This window comes from Peromyscus maniculatus, chromosome 1 (assembly GCF_049852395.1).
Source record: "Peromyscus maniculatus bairdii isolate BWxNUB_F1_BW_parent chromosome 1, HU_Pman_BW_mat_3.1, whole genome shotgun sequence".
Taxonomy (NCBI): Eukaryota; Metazoa; Chordata; class Mammalia; order Rodentia; family Cricetidae; genus Peromyscus; species Peromyscus maniculatus.
Window position 1 is genome coordinate 150,670,211 of NC_134852.1, and position 17,523 is coordinate 150,687,733.

Below are 17,523 nucleotides of genomic sequence, written 5' to 3' on the forward strand. Positions count from 1 at the left end.
AAGAACACCTCCTGCTTTATGTCACCAGACTGTCCTTCATGGGATACCATGGAAGAAAGCCAGAATCCAGTAGGTTTTTATTGTAGGCTATAGCCTGAGGACTGTGAAAGAATACAGATCCTTCAAGGGCAAAAGTCTTTGCTGTTGACATGGAGGGGGGCATTTCAGTTTTCAGAGACAGACCCAGATGACTTTGTGGGAGAAACAGGCTTGCTTGCCAAGGAGGGAACCAGGAGGATTTGAGCCGCTGGGGATGGGACTCCTCCATGGTGGAGAATTGGGCTGACATTTCTCCTAGAGCTGTAAATTTAAAATGTGGGCACATTCCCCCCCCCCCTCTTTTTCTTTTGAGGCAATATTTCACTCCGTAGTCCAGGCTGGCCTTGGACTTTCTACTCTGCTTTAGTCTCACAAGTGCTGGAGTTCGTGTGTGTGTGTGTGTGTGTGTGTGTGTGTGTGTGTGTGTGTGTGTGTGTGAGAGAGAGAGAGAGAGAGAGAGAGAGAGCACACACGAGCGCGAGCGAGCGACCAGGATTAAACCCAAGGCTTCCTGCATTCAAGGCAACAATTATAACATTGAGTTAAATGTCAGCCCCTTTGAGGTAGGGCTCTTTTGAAGTAGCACCCTCAATCATTACCTGGTATCACAGGCCTGTTCTTGGAGCAGCTACACTTACATTTAGTCTTGCATCGATGAAGAACACTTCAGTTTCACTGTATTAATGGGATTATAGTCAGTACTTGGAACAGTTACAGTAAATAAAATGTGTCACACTTGAAAAGAAAATGAAGGCATTACATATATAAAGTGAAACGCGTGAAAGTTCTAAGAAAGGCCCAAGAACTGATAGGGCACAACTAAATTTCATTACATTGATTTATATGAGGGAAAAATAGAACTTTATTTTTTTAGACAGGGTCTCATGTAGCCCAGGCTGACCTTGAACTTCTGACCTTCTGGCTTCCATCTCTCAGGTGCTAGGATTACTGGTGTGTCTATCATACCTGGCGGAGACTTCTACTTTAAAGTTTTCTTTTTAGTTTTTGTAGAGCAGGCTATAAAGTGAGATATGGCCTTAAAAGGAAAAAAAGAAAAAAAATGTGCCCAGATTTTAAAGTTTAAATTCCTAGGCTGGTCAGGCCAACTTCCCAGGGGAACCTCATCCCTACTGCCAGCAGCCCAAATCCTCCTGGCTTCTCTATAAAAACCTAGAATTTGGGGCATGCTAGGCAAGCTGCCATCCTCCAACCTATATCCTCAAACCTGAAATATTTGGAATGTAGTGAAAAATCTCCAGATTGGGACTGGAGAGACGGCTTGGAGGTTAAAAAATGCTTGCTGCTATTACAGAGGACTCAAGTTCGGTTCCAGCACCTAGTCAAAGGACTCAAAACCACCTGCAATTCCAGGTCCCGAGGATCCACTGTCCTCTGGCCTCTAGGGGTACCTGAATACGTGTGGCATACACAGACACTTCAAATAAATATAAACAAAATTAAGTCTTGTTGCTGTTGTTTTTCCGTTCTCACCATGTATCTGTGGCTGACCTGGGATCCACTATGTAGACCAGGCTGGTCTCAAACTCGGAGAGCCACTTGCCTGCCTTTGCCTCTCCCGTGCTGGAATAAAAGGTGTGTGCCACCACATCCGATGTAAAAAAACCAAATATTACAAAAACGCAATAATGTCTCCTAATAAAAGAAGAAAAAAAAAATCTTCAAATGACTCAAAAGAACCTCACGTAACCTCAGGAATCCAGAGAATGGGACAGCACGGGACCGCCTAGACACACCGGCCCCGCCCACCCTGCGAGCTCCGACTCAAGCGCATGCGTAGTCGTGCACGGAACCCTAGAGCTCCGGAACTCTGAGAGCTGATTCAGGTTTTCGCGGTGTCGGTGCGTCAGGAAGCGCTTCCGACACCAGCGCTACCAGCACTATGAGGTTGTGGCCGCAGGCATGGGGTGCCGTCCGGACCGCCTGGCGCGAGTGTTTCCCTCTGCAAGGTCACGACGTAGCACGCTGGTTCCCCGGCCACATGGCCAAGGGTGAGGCCAGCGGGAGGCGCGGGCGGCCAGGACGCTGGCTCTGAAGGCTTCTTTGGTCGCCTTCCTGGCCTCGGGTTGGAGAGTTGTTCTGTGTTTATATTTTGAATCGCACTGAGTGGTCTGCGAAGGCACATGCAGGCCGTTACACCTGAGCAATGTCTGAGTTTAGAGGCCACAACCTGGCCCCAGACAGACACCTGGCATAGTGCGTCCCTGGGCTGCTGGTTGCTGTGGTCTTGCTACCGCTGCCATGCGAGGTGGTAGTGTGGCAGGAAGGCGCCAGGAGTGTGACCAGGCGAGTGGCTGTTGTGGGGCGGAGCCTCTATGTTTTTTATGTGCTGAGGTCATTAAGTCAGCAAAGTATCAAGGGCCCCCAGATCAATACCCAAGACCCTTATATGTGAAGTGTTCTGCCCAGAGCTACCTAGGGCACCCCAAGGCTCAGTATGCTGCCTCCTTTAGCTCTGTGTGCCCTGATGGGCTCTCAGATGTATTTCCTTAGGAACACTTAAATCTGCCCCCTTGGGCTATTTCCTTAGTGACCTTCTACCTTCCAGGACTAAAGAAGATGCAGAGCAGTCTGAAGCTGGTGGATTGTGTTATCGAGGTTCATGATGCTCGGATATCCTTTCATGCAGCAGGAGAGCACTTCTACAAGGCTGCAGAGGCAGCAGGAAGATTTCCTGCTCTTCATCCATCTCCTTTGGGCAATCTAGTCTGTTCTGCCTCTGGTCCATTCATATGTCTACAGCTGCCAACAGCGTCTTTTCTAATTACTGACACCTAAAGGGGTGCTTTCCGACTCTCATTACACATCAGAATTACTGGGAGGCTTTTACATCAATCACTAGGCCCCCTTTTAAATCAGAATCCCTGGGATGGGGTCCAGGCTGTGTATTTTTGTTTTTAAGTCCCCATTTGATACATTATTTGTCTCAGCCACTGTCTGGTTTACTTTGATATTTTTAGGAATAAATTATGAAACCTGAGATTAAATGGTCCTGCCAACCCGGGCTTTTCTCCTGTCCTTAAGTGAAGAATTGGCAAATCATTATCATGTCCATTGACACTTGCTTCTTGGACCATTTTGTTGCATTTAAGCTGTGTTTAGTTTCTGTGATGCAGTCTTTGGCATGTGAGTTCTTCCTCGTCCTATTTACTCAGCCTGAGAAGAGCACGGGGATGGCAGACCAAGAGGCCCAGGCCCTTGGAACAGCCGGTGGTGGGTGTGAGGCCCTGCTGCCACTGGTGGGAGTCTATGGAAATAGTAATGGAGTATGAGGGACTATTTCAGCTTTCAGAGTTGGAACTTTAGCAATAATACATCTAGTGTATTTGTTTTAGGCTATAAATATCTACTAATTCACCTAATATCACATACTGCCAGATGTGACTATAATAATAATAATAATAATTATTTTGAGACAGGGTCTTGCATTATAGTCTTGACTGGCCTGGACTCACTATGTAGACCAGGATGGCCTGGAACTCACATAGAGCCGCTTGCTGGGATTAAAGGTGTGCACTTCCATTCCTAGCTATATTTGATTATTAAAAAAGTAAAACATGGTTATTTTTCAGCATAGATAATGAGAAGACTGTTCTCCTTTAGTCTCTGGAACATTCAGCTGTATCTAGGAGGTGGCAGCAGGTCTGTGCTGCACAGTGGTTTCTGTAGCATTTTAGGAGAGGAGTCTGGAGACTTGGGTTTATGAGTGGATTGGTCAGCCATGAGAGAAGGACTGTTTGGGTGGAGATAGCAGCTTACCAGGTGCCCAAATGGGGAAGGTGGAGGCCTTGGGACTCTTGTACTAGACCCTACTGGGAGGGCTGAAGGGGCAGCCTATGTTAATGTCACATGGTGTAGCCCCATATTAGCTGGGATAGCTGAGGATAGCTGGAAGAAGTGGCATCTTCAGAAGCCAGGATGGGTGGTGTTCAAGGTAATTCAGTTAGGTCTTCACTGGAATCACATTTTCTTAAGTGTTTAGGTCATTTTATTTTAAATTTAAATTCCCTGGCTTCTAAACAGTGGCTTTTCTTTTCTTTTTTCAAATGATTTATTTATTTATTTATTTATTTATTTATTTATTTATTTATTTATTATGTACACAATGTTTTGCCTGCATGTATGCCTGCAGGCCAGAAGAGGGCACCAGATCTCATTATGGATGGTTGTGAGCCACCATGTGGTTGCTGGGAATTGAACTCAGGACCTCCGGAAGAGCAGCCTGTGCTGTTAACCACTAAGCCACTTCTCTAGCCCCCAACAGTGGCTTTTCTTAGAACTTTGCTTTTATTCTTCCCACCATTTGTTTGGGCCACAAGGGCAACATCAGGGTTGACCTCCCAAGTCTGGGGGCAGGAAGATGGGTTGTGTGGTTGTCCTTGCTCTGAGATGGGGCTTCCTCTTTGGTCTTAGCTTCTGGCTGAATGATGACTGGGAAAGCTCGGTATGGATTTTGCCTTAACATCAGCACATCCCACTCTCAGGTCGAAACCCTCTGTTCCATGAGCTACTTGGTCTGAAGCCTCATTTGCTTGTCCTTAACAAAATGGACTTGGCGGATCTTACAGAGCAGCAGGTGAGTGCCTTCTCCCAGATGCCAGCAGCAGTGTGACGGAGCCACCGACACGGGAGTTCTGGTATGTCTCTGCGTAGGCTGTACCTAAAACAGCTCCTGGCTTTGCAGGAGGCTTCTGGCCTGGCTTCTCAGCAACAGCTGTTTCCCTCAAACATGAACTTATGACCCAAATGCTCAAGATGGACGGACATACCTCCTGTGGGGAGTGGTTTGGTGTGAGGGGGAGCCCTGGTGACCACCGTAGCCGCTTTGCACCCCGAGTCTTTCTGGTGGATACTCTGTCTATTGTGTCCCATGTGGTAGCCTTTGGCCACATGTGACCACCAAAGCAAAGGGAATGATTACATTTATTTAGCTTTAACTATTTGGGAGATTCATAAGGCTAAGGCTTGTAGCCCTGGTCGTCTTTTGGTGTAGCCAAAGTTCCCTTGTGGTGGCTGCAGTGCCCCCAGCTGGCTATGTATCCAGCCTGACCCCAGGTTTTCTGCTGCTAGTTGCTTTCTGCACACCTTGTGATCCAGAAATTGGAAGGGCTAAGTGTGGGACTGGGATGTGAAAAGTCCAAAGTACCTGACAGTCTCTCTAGAGCAGGGGTTCTCAACTTTCCAGATGCTGTGACCTTTTAATACAGTTCCTCATGTTGTGGTGACCCCAACCATGAAATTATTTTGTTGCTACTTCATAACCGTAATTTTGCTACTGTTATGAATTGTAATATAAATATCTGTGTTTTCCGATGATCTTAGGTGACCCCTGTGAAAGGGTTGTTCAACCTTGGAAGGGGTTGTGACTCACAGGCTGAGAACCATTGCTCTAAAGCCAGGCAGAACTGGGTCCCAGGGCAGTGTATTTTCTATGTGGTCCAGAAGTAGAAAGTGATGGCAGGAAATGTTATTTGAAGTCTTGACTCTACTTTTACGGCTATGTTGTCAAATTCTTTGGAAAGAGGGATGTCAGGGTCTTGAATTCAAGCCAGGTTTTAAAAAGCTGTTAAGGATGCAGAAACTTTTCCTTTACTGAAGAACAACAGAACTTGCATGGAAGGTCAGAAGGATAGCCAAGGCGGTGGATGTCCAGTGGCAGCACCTGCCGCGAGGCCTAGGGAACTGACCCCGAGCTCCACTTGCTGTGCAAGCTTCGGGGCTCTGCCCTGTTCGGTTGTTTATCTTCAAGTGCCTTCCCATTTTTTATTAGTTGAGACTTCATCTGTTAGAGAGTGTGTCTCCATTCAAAGGCTAGCCACAGACTGGCGGACACTGCCCTCTACTGGGCAGGCACAGGAGGTGAGAGAGAAGTGCCCAGCTTCTGAAGGACCTTGGGCTCCACCCCCATGGCCTGTACCAGAGGGCACCTGAGTGGATCTCCACGGAGACCGGAGATCAGTGTGTCTCTCTCTGTCTTGACCAGTAACTTTTCTTCCCTCAAAGATTTTTTTTATGTGTATGAGTGTTTTGCCTGTGTATGTGTGTGTTTGTGCAACACGTGTGTGCCTGGTGCTCACAGGGGTCAAGAGAGGGTGTTGGATCCCCTGGAATTGGAATTGAGAGTTGTATGGGTGCTGGAAACCAAACTTGCAAGCCCCCAAGGCAAGTGTCTTAATGATATCATATTAATGATATGTGGTATAGTAACAAATAACTGAAACTAACAAAAACTGACTGCACCAGTGAATTACTGTTTGTTTATTTAAGCATTGACTACATTTTGTGGCCAATAATGACCAAACACAATATTGATTTTCAGCATGTATTGATAGATACGAATATAAATAAAATATGTATACTGATTATACTGAATGTTAAGTCTAATGACTTTATGTCAACTTCAGTTTATTTTGGGTTTATGGTACTACTTATTCTCTGTAATCAGACGGGGTTCAATACCACTTCAGTTTAAAATGAAGTCTCATGCTTGGTGTGGTGGCACACACCTTTTATCCCCAAATGTGGGAGGCAGAGGCAGGCAGATCTCTATGAGTTCCAGGACAGCTTGGTCTACCTGGTGAATTCCAGGCCAGCCAAGGATACATAGTGAAAGCCTGTCTCAGCTTTCCCCAAAGGGAGTCTCATGTGACAGAGCACACGAAAGTGACAGCATTCCTCAGAGAAGCCAGCACCCGGGAGCTCAGTGCCGGGGCTTCAGAGTGACTTGGGTCAGTCCCATTTTATCTCCAGAAGGTTTGAAGTCCCCGTGAGCAGGCTGCGTCTCCTCATCTTCACTCTGGCAGAGCTTGAGGTACACACCAGCACAGCTGTGTCTGCCCTCGGGCTCTTCCCTCTTGCCCTCCAAGGGGCTCTTTAGACCCCTTGTCCTCAGAGGCTCTTCACTGTGTTTGCATCCACTCTTAAACTCTAGAGTTTAAGTTGACTCTGAGCAGACGAGTCCACCTGTAGTGTCCTTTCAAGCTTAGATTCTTACTTAATTTTTTATTTATTTTTGAGACAGACTCTCACTCACTGTAGTCCTTGCTGGTCTGGAACTTCTGTGTTGAGCTAAGGGTGGCCTCAGACTCACAGAGATCCACCCCTGTCAGCCTTCTGAGTGCTGAGAGTAAAGGAAGGCAACACCAGGGTCAACCATATTCCTTTTGTAAAAACATGTTTTTTACGTTCATTACTTATTTACTCTGTGTGTGTGTGTGTGTGTGTGTGTGTGTGTGTGTGTGTGTGTGAGAGAGAGAGAGAGAGAGAGAGAGACCATTTTTTTGTTGTTTGCTTGTTAACCTTTTTTTTTTAAAATTTTATGTATATGGGTATTTTGCCTGCATGTATGTCTGTACACCACACTTATGCAGTGCCTATGGAAGCCAGAAGGCAGCATTGAATCCCCGGGGACTGGAGTTATAGGCTATTGTCAGTTGCCATGTGGGTGCTAAGAATCAAACTCTGGAAGAGTAGCCAGTGCTCTTAACCATCTCTCTGTCACTGATATATACACACAAACACACAAACATACACAGATACCTACATACCTGCCTGTACACACACACACACACACACACACACTTAAAAATTTTTATTTTATTTTAGACAGGGTCTTTGTGTAGTATTGAGTTTAAAGGCATGTACTACCATGCCTGGCATACCATTCATATTTTAATTTAGTGTTTAAAATAGAAACCAAAATTATCTTTCAGAAAATTGTCCATCACTTAGAAGGAAAAGGCCTGAAAAATGTCATTTTTACAAACTGTGTAAAGGATGAAAACATCAAGCAGGTGAGCCTCTCTACAATGTTGGTTGATAAATAGTTGGGATAAAATCCTGGAATTGTCTTTAGCTGCCCAGGGGTGCAGAATCTCCTGGGCCACCTGTCTGCTGTGTGGATGCTCACAGCCTGAGTCAGTTTTGAGGGAGTATTCTGGGATTCTAAGTAATAAGAGCCTCTTGCAGAACCCAGTAACTTATTTTCCCAGTTGTTTTGATGGAACTCCATGAGTTGATGTATGTACTGTCTAGTAGGTGGTTCCAGTTGCTGTAGAAGCCCTCCTGAGGTAGCCACCCTACTGTTTCATGGTGTGTGTGATCAGTTGGGTTGGGTTGAGTTGGGAGTACGTGGGTGAATCCAGTTAGCTGTGGCTCAGGTGGACAGTTGGATACCTGTGATCTGGATGTCCAAGCTTTTATTTCGGCTCCCTAGTGAGGTATGTATGAGATCTTTGCCCTCCTAATCAAGGGCTAAGTATAAAGACAGAGTCCCTGATCCTGTTGTTTGGAAGTGGGTCAGTGAGGGGTGTGTGACCAGAAGATGTGGCTTGTTCGTTGCAGATCGTCCCAAAAGTCACAGAACTGATCAGCTCCAGCTACCGCTACCATCGAGCAGAGGTTGGTTGGATGTAGAGCTGGGGGTGGGTGTGTGGAGTTACCCAGTCCCTTCCTGCCTGTCCATTCCAAGCCTTCTTCAATACAGAGGACTGGGCTGTGTCCCGGCCAGGAGCCAGGCTTTGTTCTTGCTTTCCTTTAATGGGAATAGCTGGGCCAACCCTGTTGGTCAGCACAGGGCCTCTGTGCTGATGTCCCCTTCCCCTGGGCTGTGGGTTCACAGCCTGGGTGGGATGATGTTGAAGCTCTTCTGCCTCCACAGAATCTGGAGTATTGCATCATGGTGGTTGGTGTCCCCAACGTAGGCAAATCCTCCCTCATCAACTCCCTGAGACGGCAGCACCTCAGGACAGGTAGGCAGTCACGGTGTACTGACTTCCACTCCTAAAAGGCAGTGTAGGAGAGTGTGGCCAGCCGTATGTTGCTCTGAGGCATTCCTTCCATAGCTCACGTCCTGTTCTGTTTGCTAAAAGGACAGTTAATGGTCTGAAGGAGGTCTATGTGGTGAATAGCCATTGATTACACGGTGTATATTTACTACACTTTCGCATGCTCTTGGCTTTTATGCATTTTAGACTTTGGGATAAATTTATATTGGCTTCATTTTTCACACCAACAGTACAGTGCTTATTTAAAAAAATTTACAAGTCCAGATGTGTTGGTACATGCTTTTAGTCCAAGTACTTGAGAAGCAAAGGCAGAGGCAGGTGGATCTGAGTTTGAGGTCAACCTGGTCTACAGAGAGAGTTCCAGGACAGCCCGGATTACAATAAAAACCATTTATAGCAGGGTGTGGTGGTGGTGCATGCCTTTAATCCTAGTACTTGGGAGACAGAGGCAGGAGTATCTCTGCGAATTCAAGGCCAGCCTGGTCTACATAGCAAGTTCTAGGCTAACTAATGCTACATAGTGAGATCCTGTCTCCAAAAGACAAAACAAAACTACAAAACAACAGCACCACCCATTTGTACTGTAAAGGCTGAGAGTTTGCAATCATGTTGTACCTTTATTTTAGAAAGGGGGTATTTTGGACATTAATTGGAGAACTGTCAAAATCATCTAATTTTTAAAGTTTATTTTCTTTAAAGTGTGTATCTCCTTGTTTAGGGGTAGTAAGTTGTTTATAGGGTTGTGCAGGCATCCCCACTATCCAAACTTAAATTACCCGAGACTGAAGCTCCAAACATACCCTCTTGTTCTGTGCCCCAGTGCCTGTCAGCCCTGTCCTGTTTCTGTCCACCTGTGTCAGCAAAGCATGCTGGGACTGGCTTGTCCCACTTACCATAATGTTTCAGGTTTGTCCATGTTGGAACAGTTCCCTCCTCCGTAGGTCCAAGTTATTCCACTGTCTATTCCTCTGGTCATCTGTGAAGGACACTTTGACTCCTGTGGCGTTTAGCAGTGAATAGGTAGCCTCTCTGGAGTCCCCTGGGCTAGGTCCCATGCCAGGCAGCCACAGTGCCGGGATCAAGGGTGGTGCTGGCCTGCCTGCTGTGGAGTAGGTGAGTCTAGGAGAGACTCTGAGGTGGAGGAGCAGGTATGGTGTGACCTTTGCAGCAGGGGGCACCTTTCTGCACTGGGAAGTGAGCTCTGGGCCTTTTGTTAGCCCTTGGCCACTGTGCCTAGCCTTTGAAAACCCTTGCCGTGTGTTCTTTGGGACTCAGTAGGAACGGATTATAATTTGACGGCTTATTGACCTCTGGTTTCCATTCTGCTTGCTGTGTAATTAACTTGTTCTGTTGCTGTGTAAATACTGGATGGCCTCTCTCCTGTCTTTTCAGGAAAAGCTGCCAGAGTGGGCGGTGAGCCAGGGATCACCAGAGCTGTGACCTCCAGAATCCAGGTAAGATCCTTGGTTGCGGAGCCCAGCGCTTTGCTGGCTGTACTGAGCCTGGCACCTCCGAATACAGCACTGGCTCCGCCCCTCCGAATACAGCACTGGCTCCGCCCCTCCGAATACAGCACTGGCTCCGCCCCTGCCCTCCCTGCTTCCCCTCCTCTCCTGTTCCTGCCAGGGCTGCTGTGTTCTTATGGAAATGTCAGGAAGGCAGCCTTCTTACCTCACTCACAGCCTTCTTGCCACACTCACGTGCGCCCTGTGATTTTTCATGGACCCTGGACTTTTATATGTCCTTCAAATTAGGCAGAAATTATACCCAATGGGGACTCTAAACCTCAGTGCAAAAGAAAACTTACGTGGGTTTATCCAAGGCCTGCCTCAGAGTCTCTGGCAGCGACTTGGCTGTCGGGCAGAGGCTGCCTCCCTTGATCCACCTTCTGCTACACAGGTATGTGAGCGACCGCTGATATTCTTGCTGGATACTCCTGGGGTGCTGGCTCCTCGGATTGGAAGTGTGGAGACAGGCCTGAAGCTGGCCCTGTGTGGTAAGCCCAGGCGAGGGATCGGTGTCCCTCTGCCTCACTGCTGACTTGGACTGTCCCCCAGGCAGGTGGAATTGTTACTTTCTCCACCTTTCCTGCTACCAGATGCTTTTCACAGTTTTGAGAGGGAGACTAGCTCACAGCATGCATGTGCTGGCTACCATTCTGCTCTGTAATGGGGATGGACGGAGAGGTCATGCTTGGCAACCAAGTCGAATACCATATAGGAAGAAGGCCACAATTGTGAGCCATCCTGCTGGGACGTTCCTTAGTCGCTTGAGGTCTTCTGCCTTCAAATGGGAGGCATTTGGGCTTGGTGGGGCACAGATGCCCACTGTTCCATGGGCTTGCCTTAGCTGCTTGTCTTTCAGGAACTGTGTTGGACCACCTCGTTGGGGAAGAGACCATGGCTGATTACCTCCTTTACACCCTCAACAGGCATGGGCTATTTGGGTGAGTGGCAGTGGGTGTGGGGGTTGCAGCCCCCTGCTCGCTTATCCTATCTAGGATTTAGAAATAAGTCATTAAAGTGTTATATAATCTTACATAATTACAAGTATGCGATTTGGTAAGTTTTGACATATGACCATGTCATAGTGTCAAACAAGATAGTGGACATTCTGCTGTCCCAAATTCCAGTACTTATGAGGCTGAGATAAGATCATATGTTTGAGACCAGTTTGGGCCACATAGTAAGAGCCTGGTTCACTTTGTCTCTTCCTTAATTTCTTGTGGGTGGGGAGAAATAGATGAGCATTCTGTCGATGAAGTTGTATAGGATACATCCTCTCTCTCCTGACTTCCTCTACTGAGCATGATTGTTCTGAGTTATCCATGCTCTCCATTCCTTTTGGTGGCTGAGCTCCCTGTATATCACCCAGACATCTTGCACTTGGTTTACCTGTTCACTCTGGTGGACATGGAGTGTGTGCCGTTCTTGGCTGTCACAGTCAAAGCTTCTGGAAACATTCATGTACAGTCTTTATGTGAGGTGAGTATCTACTTCTCCTGGGTAGAATGCAGGAGAATGGCTTGGCCACTTTGTAGAGGTGAGCTTTGGCTTCCTGCAGAACTGCGGCGCTGGTTTCCAGAGCAGCTGCACTGTGTCGGACTTCACCTAGCAGGGAATGGGGGCCCAGGCTTTTCTGAATCCTCTTTACCCTTGTGGCTAGCCTTTTATTCTATTATTTTTAAGATTTCATTATTTTATTTAATGTTTATGGATTTTGGCTGCATGCATGTCTGTGCACCACCTGCATGTCTGTGCACCGCATGCATGCAGTCCCTGTGGAGGAAGGCATCAGGTTTCCTAGAACTGGCATTATAGATAGTTGTGAGCAGTCATGTGGGTGCTGGGAAGCTAACCCAGGTCCTCTGCAAGAACAGTAAGTGCTCCTTAGCCACTGAGACATCTCTCAGCACTGGCCGGTTTTAATTTTAGTCTCACAGGTGGCAGTGTTTGCTGTGCCTTCCTACTAGGTGATGCTGAACACCTTTTTCTGTGTTCATTGGCCATTGATGTGTCTTCTCTGGGAAAATTTCTGTTCAAATATTTTTCTCATTTAAAAATTTTATATTTTATTTTAGGTGTATGGGTGTTTTGCCTGCATACACACACACACACACACACACACACACACACACACACACACATACACACAAACATATATCTGTGCACCATTGCATGACTGGTGCCCATGGAAGCCAGAAAAAGATGTCCACTCCCCTGGTATTACTGATGGTTGGGAACCGTCATGTGGACACTGGGAATTGAACACAGGTCCTCTGGAAGAGCAATAAGTGCTCATAACCACTCATTGCTCCAGACCTCCCCTCCCTTTTTGTTTTTGTTTTTTGAAACAGGGTCTCTCTACAGAGCCCTGGCTGCCCTAGAACTGACTACATGTACCAGGTTGCCCTGAAACACACAAAGATCTGTTTGCCTTTGCCTGCTGCATGCTGAGATTAAAGCCATGAAGCACCATGTTCATCCTCTTTTTTCTTTTTTTCTTTTTATGCTGGGGATTGAACCTGGGATTGAATACAATGGGCACATGCTCTGCTGCTGAGCTGCTTCCAAGTCCATTTTCTTATTGTTAAGTTGCAGTTCTTTTTTTTTTGTTTGTTTTGTTTTGTTTTTTGAGACAGGGTTTCTCTGTTTCTCTGTGTAGCTTTGCGCCTTTCCTGGATCTCGAACTCACAAAGATCCGCCTGCCTCTGCCTCCAAAGTGCTGGGATTAAAGGCATATGCCACCACCGCCCGGCAAGTTAAACTTCTTTACCTATTCTGAGGGATAAGTCTAGGCCTTGTCTTTTCTTGTTATCACCGTGTTTTAGGGAGTAATTTTGGAAGTCTGATTTAGTAACTAGATGCTTTATAATGGTAGTGCTTCATATCTAGAAATATGCCTAGCCTGAAGTCAAAAAAGTTTGTTTTCTTCTTGAAGAGCAACAGCTTGGGTTTTACACTGAGGTGTATGACGCTCTTCTGATATGTATTAATATGTGCTTTGTGTATAGCACCACTGTGACGTTCTTATTTTGCACATGGATGACCGGTTGTCCAGAAACATATGTTGAAGACTTTTCCCCACTAAACTGTCCTTCTGCCTTTGCTGGGAATCCATGTTGTCTGTCTGTCCATCTGTGGACTCTTCTGTCCTGTTCTCTCTTGGTGATGGTACCTTTGATGTTCCTCTGCCTCGCTCTTCTTTGAAATGGTTTTGTCTGTTTTATTTCCTCCATGTTCACATATGAACTTTACAAATTTATCAGCTTCTACAAAGACCTATTTTTAGAGGTGAAGTGCTTATAGGTTAAAAACAAACAAAAAAAAAACAAAAAAAAAACAAAAACAAAAACAAAAAAAACTTACCTGGCATTTACAAGGACATAGGTTCAATCCTTAGCACTACCAAAACAACAACAACAACAACAACAACAACAACAACAACAACAACAAAAACCCAAACCAAACCAAAACAACAACAGCAACAACAACAACAACAACAAAAACCCAAACCAAACCAAAACTCAACACTGCTTTCCTTGGGAAGGCTAATTCCATTAAATTTATAGGTCAGTTTGGAGAAAACTTAACAATATCATAACACTATTGAGTGCTGCATCTCATGAAGACAGTGTCTCCCGCCATCTATTTAGTTCATTTTTAGTTTTCAGTAAACAGATCGTTTGCATCTTTCATACATTTAATGCTGTCATATATAGCATTGTTATTAATTTTAATATTGTAATTGATATTGATAGTTTATGAAAATTGTTGAATTTTGAATATTGCTGTTGAATCCTAGAATTCATTTGATTCTTTTTTTTTTTTACCTAGATAATCATGTTATTTACAAATAGGATTTTTTAAATTTTTCTTTGAAGATTTGAGTGCCTTTCCTTTCTTTTTCTTGCCTTATTTATTGCTGTGGCAGAATCTCCAGCTTGGTGTGAGTGGAATGATGAAGACATGGGCTTTGTCTTGTCTCCGTATCAGGCAGAAGAGACTCGTACTCTTGGGTAGGATGTTAGCTGGGGTGTTTCAAAGATGTCTGCCCAGGGTGAGGAGGTCAGTCTGGCTGGAAGCATATTGCTTTTATTTCCTGAAAGGATCAGCTTAGTTGGTATTCTCTATTTTCTTTATTTTTAACTTTCATTTTGCCAAGACCTGCTCCCTTGCCTCTGCTGCCTTAGTGCCGGGGTCACAGCAGGCCTCACCACACCTGGCTTGATTGCCTCCCCCGCCCCTCCCCGGCATCCTTCACATGTGGAACAAGTACCCGTTTCTTGAACTGCGCTCCCAGACTTGAGTTCCCTTGAGACAGTCCCACCATGTAACCCGGGCTGTTCTCAAACCCGTGCTCCTCCTGCCTCAGCCTTCCGAGTCCTAGAAATGACTCCCCGTGTTCCCCAGCTACAACTTCACAATTTCTGTTTGGTCTTTATGGTCTTTTACTCTTTTCTGTGTTGCTGGTGATCTGCCCCTCTGTGCTATGAATCATGAAGAAGAACATTTAAACTTTCAGCCGTTACTGGCTCTGCCGACCTCCTGTTGGCGTTTGCACCTCCGGTTTTCTAGACTTTGAGGACGTTGTCAGGACACTACCACTGCGGAGTCCTTTTTGGCCTGTCACCTGTGACATGTTGTGAACAGGGTTCCCAGAGCATCTCAGTTATCATCCTGCAAGAGCCAGGTCCCATTTCCCTCACCCTACCCTGTGCACCACCATCATCATATGCTGCCTTGGCATGTCCTATGAACCCCAGAGACACTGCTGTTATCTCCTGCTATGTGGACAGTTATCACTGTAAGAAGAGAGAGCCTTCCATACTGTGCTAGCATGTTACATACGTGGTGTTGGCTGTCTCTGTGGAGACCCAATGAAGTTTCTGCTTGTGTTTCCCGAACATGAGATTTTCCTTAATATTTACTGTGGTGCAGGTCAGCACCGAATTTCCAAATGACCGAATTTCACCTGTGCCGTAGTGCACAGAGGTCAGCTGTGACCTCTCACCTCTGTGGTGGTGGGTGGCTGTGACCTCTCACCTCTGTAGTGGTGTGGGTGGCTATGACCTCTCACCTCTGTGGTGGTGTGGGTTGTCTGTGACCTCTCACCTCTGTGGTGGTGTGGATGGCTGTGACCTCTCACCTCTGTGGTAGTGTGGGTGGCTGTGACCTCTTACCTCTGTAGTGGTATGGGTGGCTAGGACCTCTCACCTCTGTGGTGGTGGGTGGCTGTGACCTCTTACCTCTGTAGTGGTGTGGGTGGCTATGACCTCTCACCTCTGTGGTGGTGTGGGTGGCTATGACCTCTCACCTCCGTGGTTGTGTGGGTTGTCTGTGACCTCTCACCTCTGTGGTGGTGTGGATGGCTGTGACCTCTCACCTCTGTGATGGTGTGGGTGGCTGTGACCTCTCACCTCTGTCCCATGCAGGTAGGTGCCTGATTCACTAGTGGCCAGGCCCCTATGCACTGCTCAGGATACTTTATTTCTGCTCTGCATTTGTAGTGTCCAGTCAACCGTCTTCTCTGGCTTGGTGTCTGTCTCTCTGTTCCATTGTTCTTCAGTGATTTCCCCTGAGAAGTTCACTTCGGGCCCTTTTCACCCGGGCTCTGTCCCAGCTTTGTGACTGTTCAGTGTGCAGTTATGACACCTGACTTGCTATTGCACTCAGCATTGAACATCGGGTCACTGACGGGTCGGCTGAAGCTGACTGACTGTTCTTTTCAGTTTTGGTCTGTTCTACTTCAAAGGCCTGGTCACTTTTGACTGGGTGCCAGACATTTGAATTTTACCTTGTTGGGTGATAAGTCTTTACTTTGTAAGAATTTCTGAGCCTTGTTCTGGAGCCCTAAGTTTCCTGGAAGCAGGCTGGTCCTCGCAGGAGCCCAGGAGCTGGCTCCTCTGAGGTGTGGGTGAGTGAGGATCTTCCTCAGGCTTGGCGCCTCACAGAAGTCTGACCTGAGCTGTGGGCTTGCAGGTATGTGCAGCACTATGGCCTGGCCAGTGCCAGTGACCACATAGAGTGGGTGCTGAAGAATGTGGCTGTGAAGCTGAGGAAGACTCGGAAAGTGAAGATACTCACAGGCACAGGTGAGTGAGGCTGCACCAGATGGCATGGGGCCCTTACTCCGTCCTCTGCTGGGACTCTCGGCCCTCTGGAGGACAGGAGGGAAACACAGAAGGGAACCCGTGGGCAGCTGTCCTGGCATTAGAGCATGGGAATGGGAACTATGGAAATTTTAGGAGGAAGGACTTTGTAGTACAGGCTTCAGAGGATGGTCCTAGCTCTGGACAGTGCTGGGTGGACATGCTGCCTGTGTTCTTTCTGAACATGCCCCGTCCCTCAGGTTTCACTGATGGTGCCCCTAGTGGTCTCTTAGAGCTGGGCTATCCTTTGAGGTCCCTTTCTTATCAGACCCTTTGTCCTCAGGTGATGTCAATGTTATCCAGCCTGATTACGCCATGGCAGCCCGGGACTTCCTCCGGACCTTCCGAAGTGGGCTGCTGGGCCAAGTGATGCTGGACCGTGATCTTTTGCCTGCTTGCTGATGATGCTGACCCCTGAACTGGCTAGCAGGAGTATAGTCTCCTGGATACTCCATGGAACTGTAGCTGGAGTGTTTAATGCTCGGAACTGTTCCTCTATTCAGACCTCTGTGTGCGTTGGTACCCGAGACTCAGCCCCAGCTCCAAAGGGCACTTTGTTCTCTTAGCCACTAGAGCTGGATCAGTCCTGGTTACCGCCATGGGCTCCCAGGAATCCTGCATAGGTGGGTTGGTCAGGAGGTTTTCTCTCAGTCTCAAGGAAAGGTTAATGCTATCTTAGAAGAGTCAAAGCTATAATCTGTAATTTAAGGAAATTGGGTTAAAAATTTTAAAGAAAATCTCTCTCTGGCTGTCTCTCATTTTATTTATTTATTTATTTTTATTTTGAGACAAGGTTTCATTCTGTGGCTTGGGCTGGTCTCAAACACAGATTCCTCATGCCCCAGCTTCTAGAGTGCTGGGATTATACACGTGGGTGCCATCACACCAGGTTAAAGGCCCATTTTCTGATGGCTTTTCATTGTGCACTTAGTACTTGGAGCCCGTAAATTAAATCCCCTCCCACCAGTGGATGCTGGGGATTGGTAGATGAGGGACTGGGGTTCCTAATTCACATTCTCAAGACCTGCA

The 17,523-nt window shown here is 46.8% G+C and overlaps 1 protein-coding gene across 1 annotated transcript; it reads left to right on the plus strand.

Moving 5' to 3' along the window:
• The first annotated feature begins 1,883 nt into the window (after positions 1–1,883).
• On the plus strand, positions 1,884–17,231 carry Mtg1 (mitochondrial ribosome associated GTPase 1). Its single transcript, XM_006987601.4, has 11 exons — positions 1,884–2,048; positions 2,606–2,670; positions 4,529–4,633; positions 7,770–7,850; positions 8,401–8,457; positions 8,717–8,807; positions 10,236–10,297; positions 10,743–10,839; positions 11,208–11,289; positions 16,325–16,437; positions 16,778–17,231. The coding sequence occupies exons 1-11, from the start codon at positions 1,940–1,942 to the stop codon at positions 16,894–16,896; spliced, it is 981 nt and encodes a 326-aa protein (XP_006987663.1). The 5' UTR covers positions 1,884–1,939; the 3' UTR covers positions 16,897–17,231.
• The last annotated feature ends 292 nt before the right edge of the window (positions 17,232–17,523 follow it).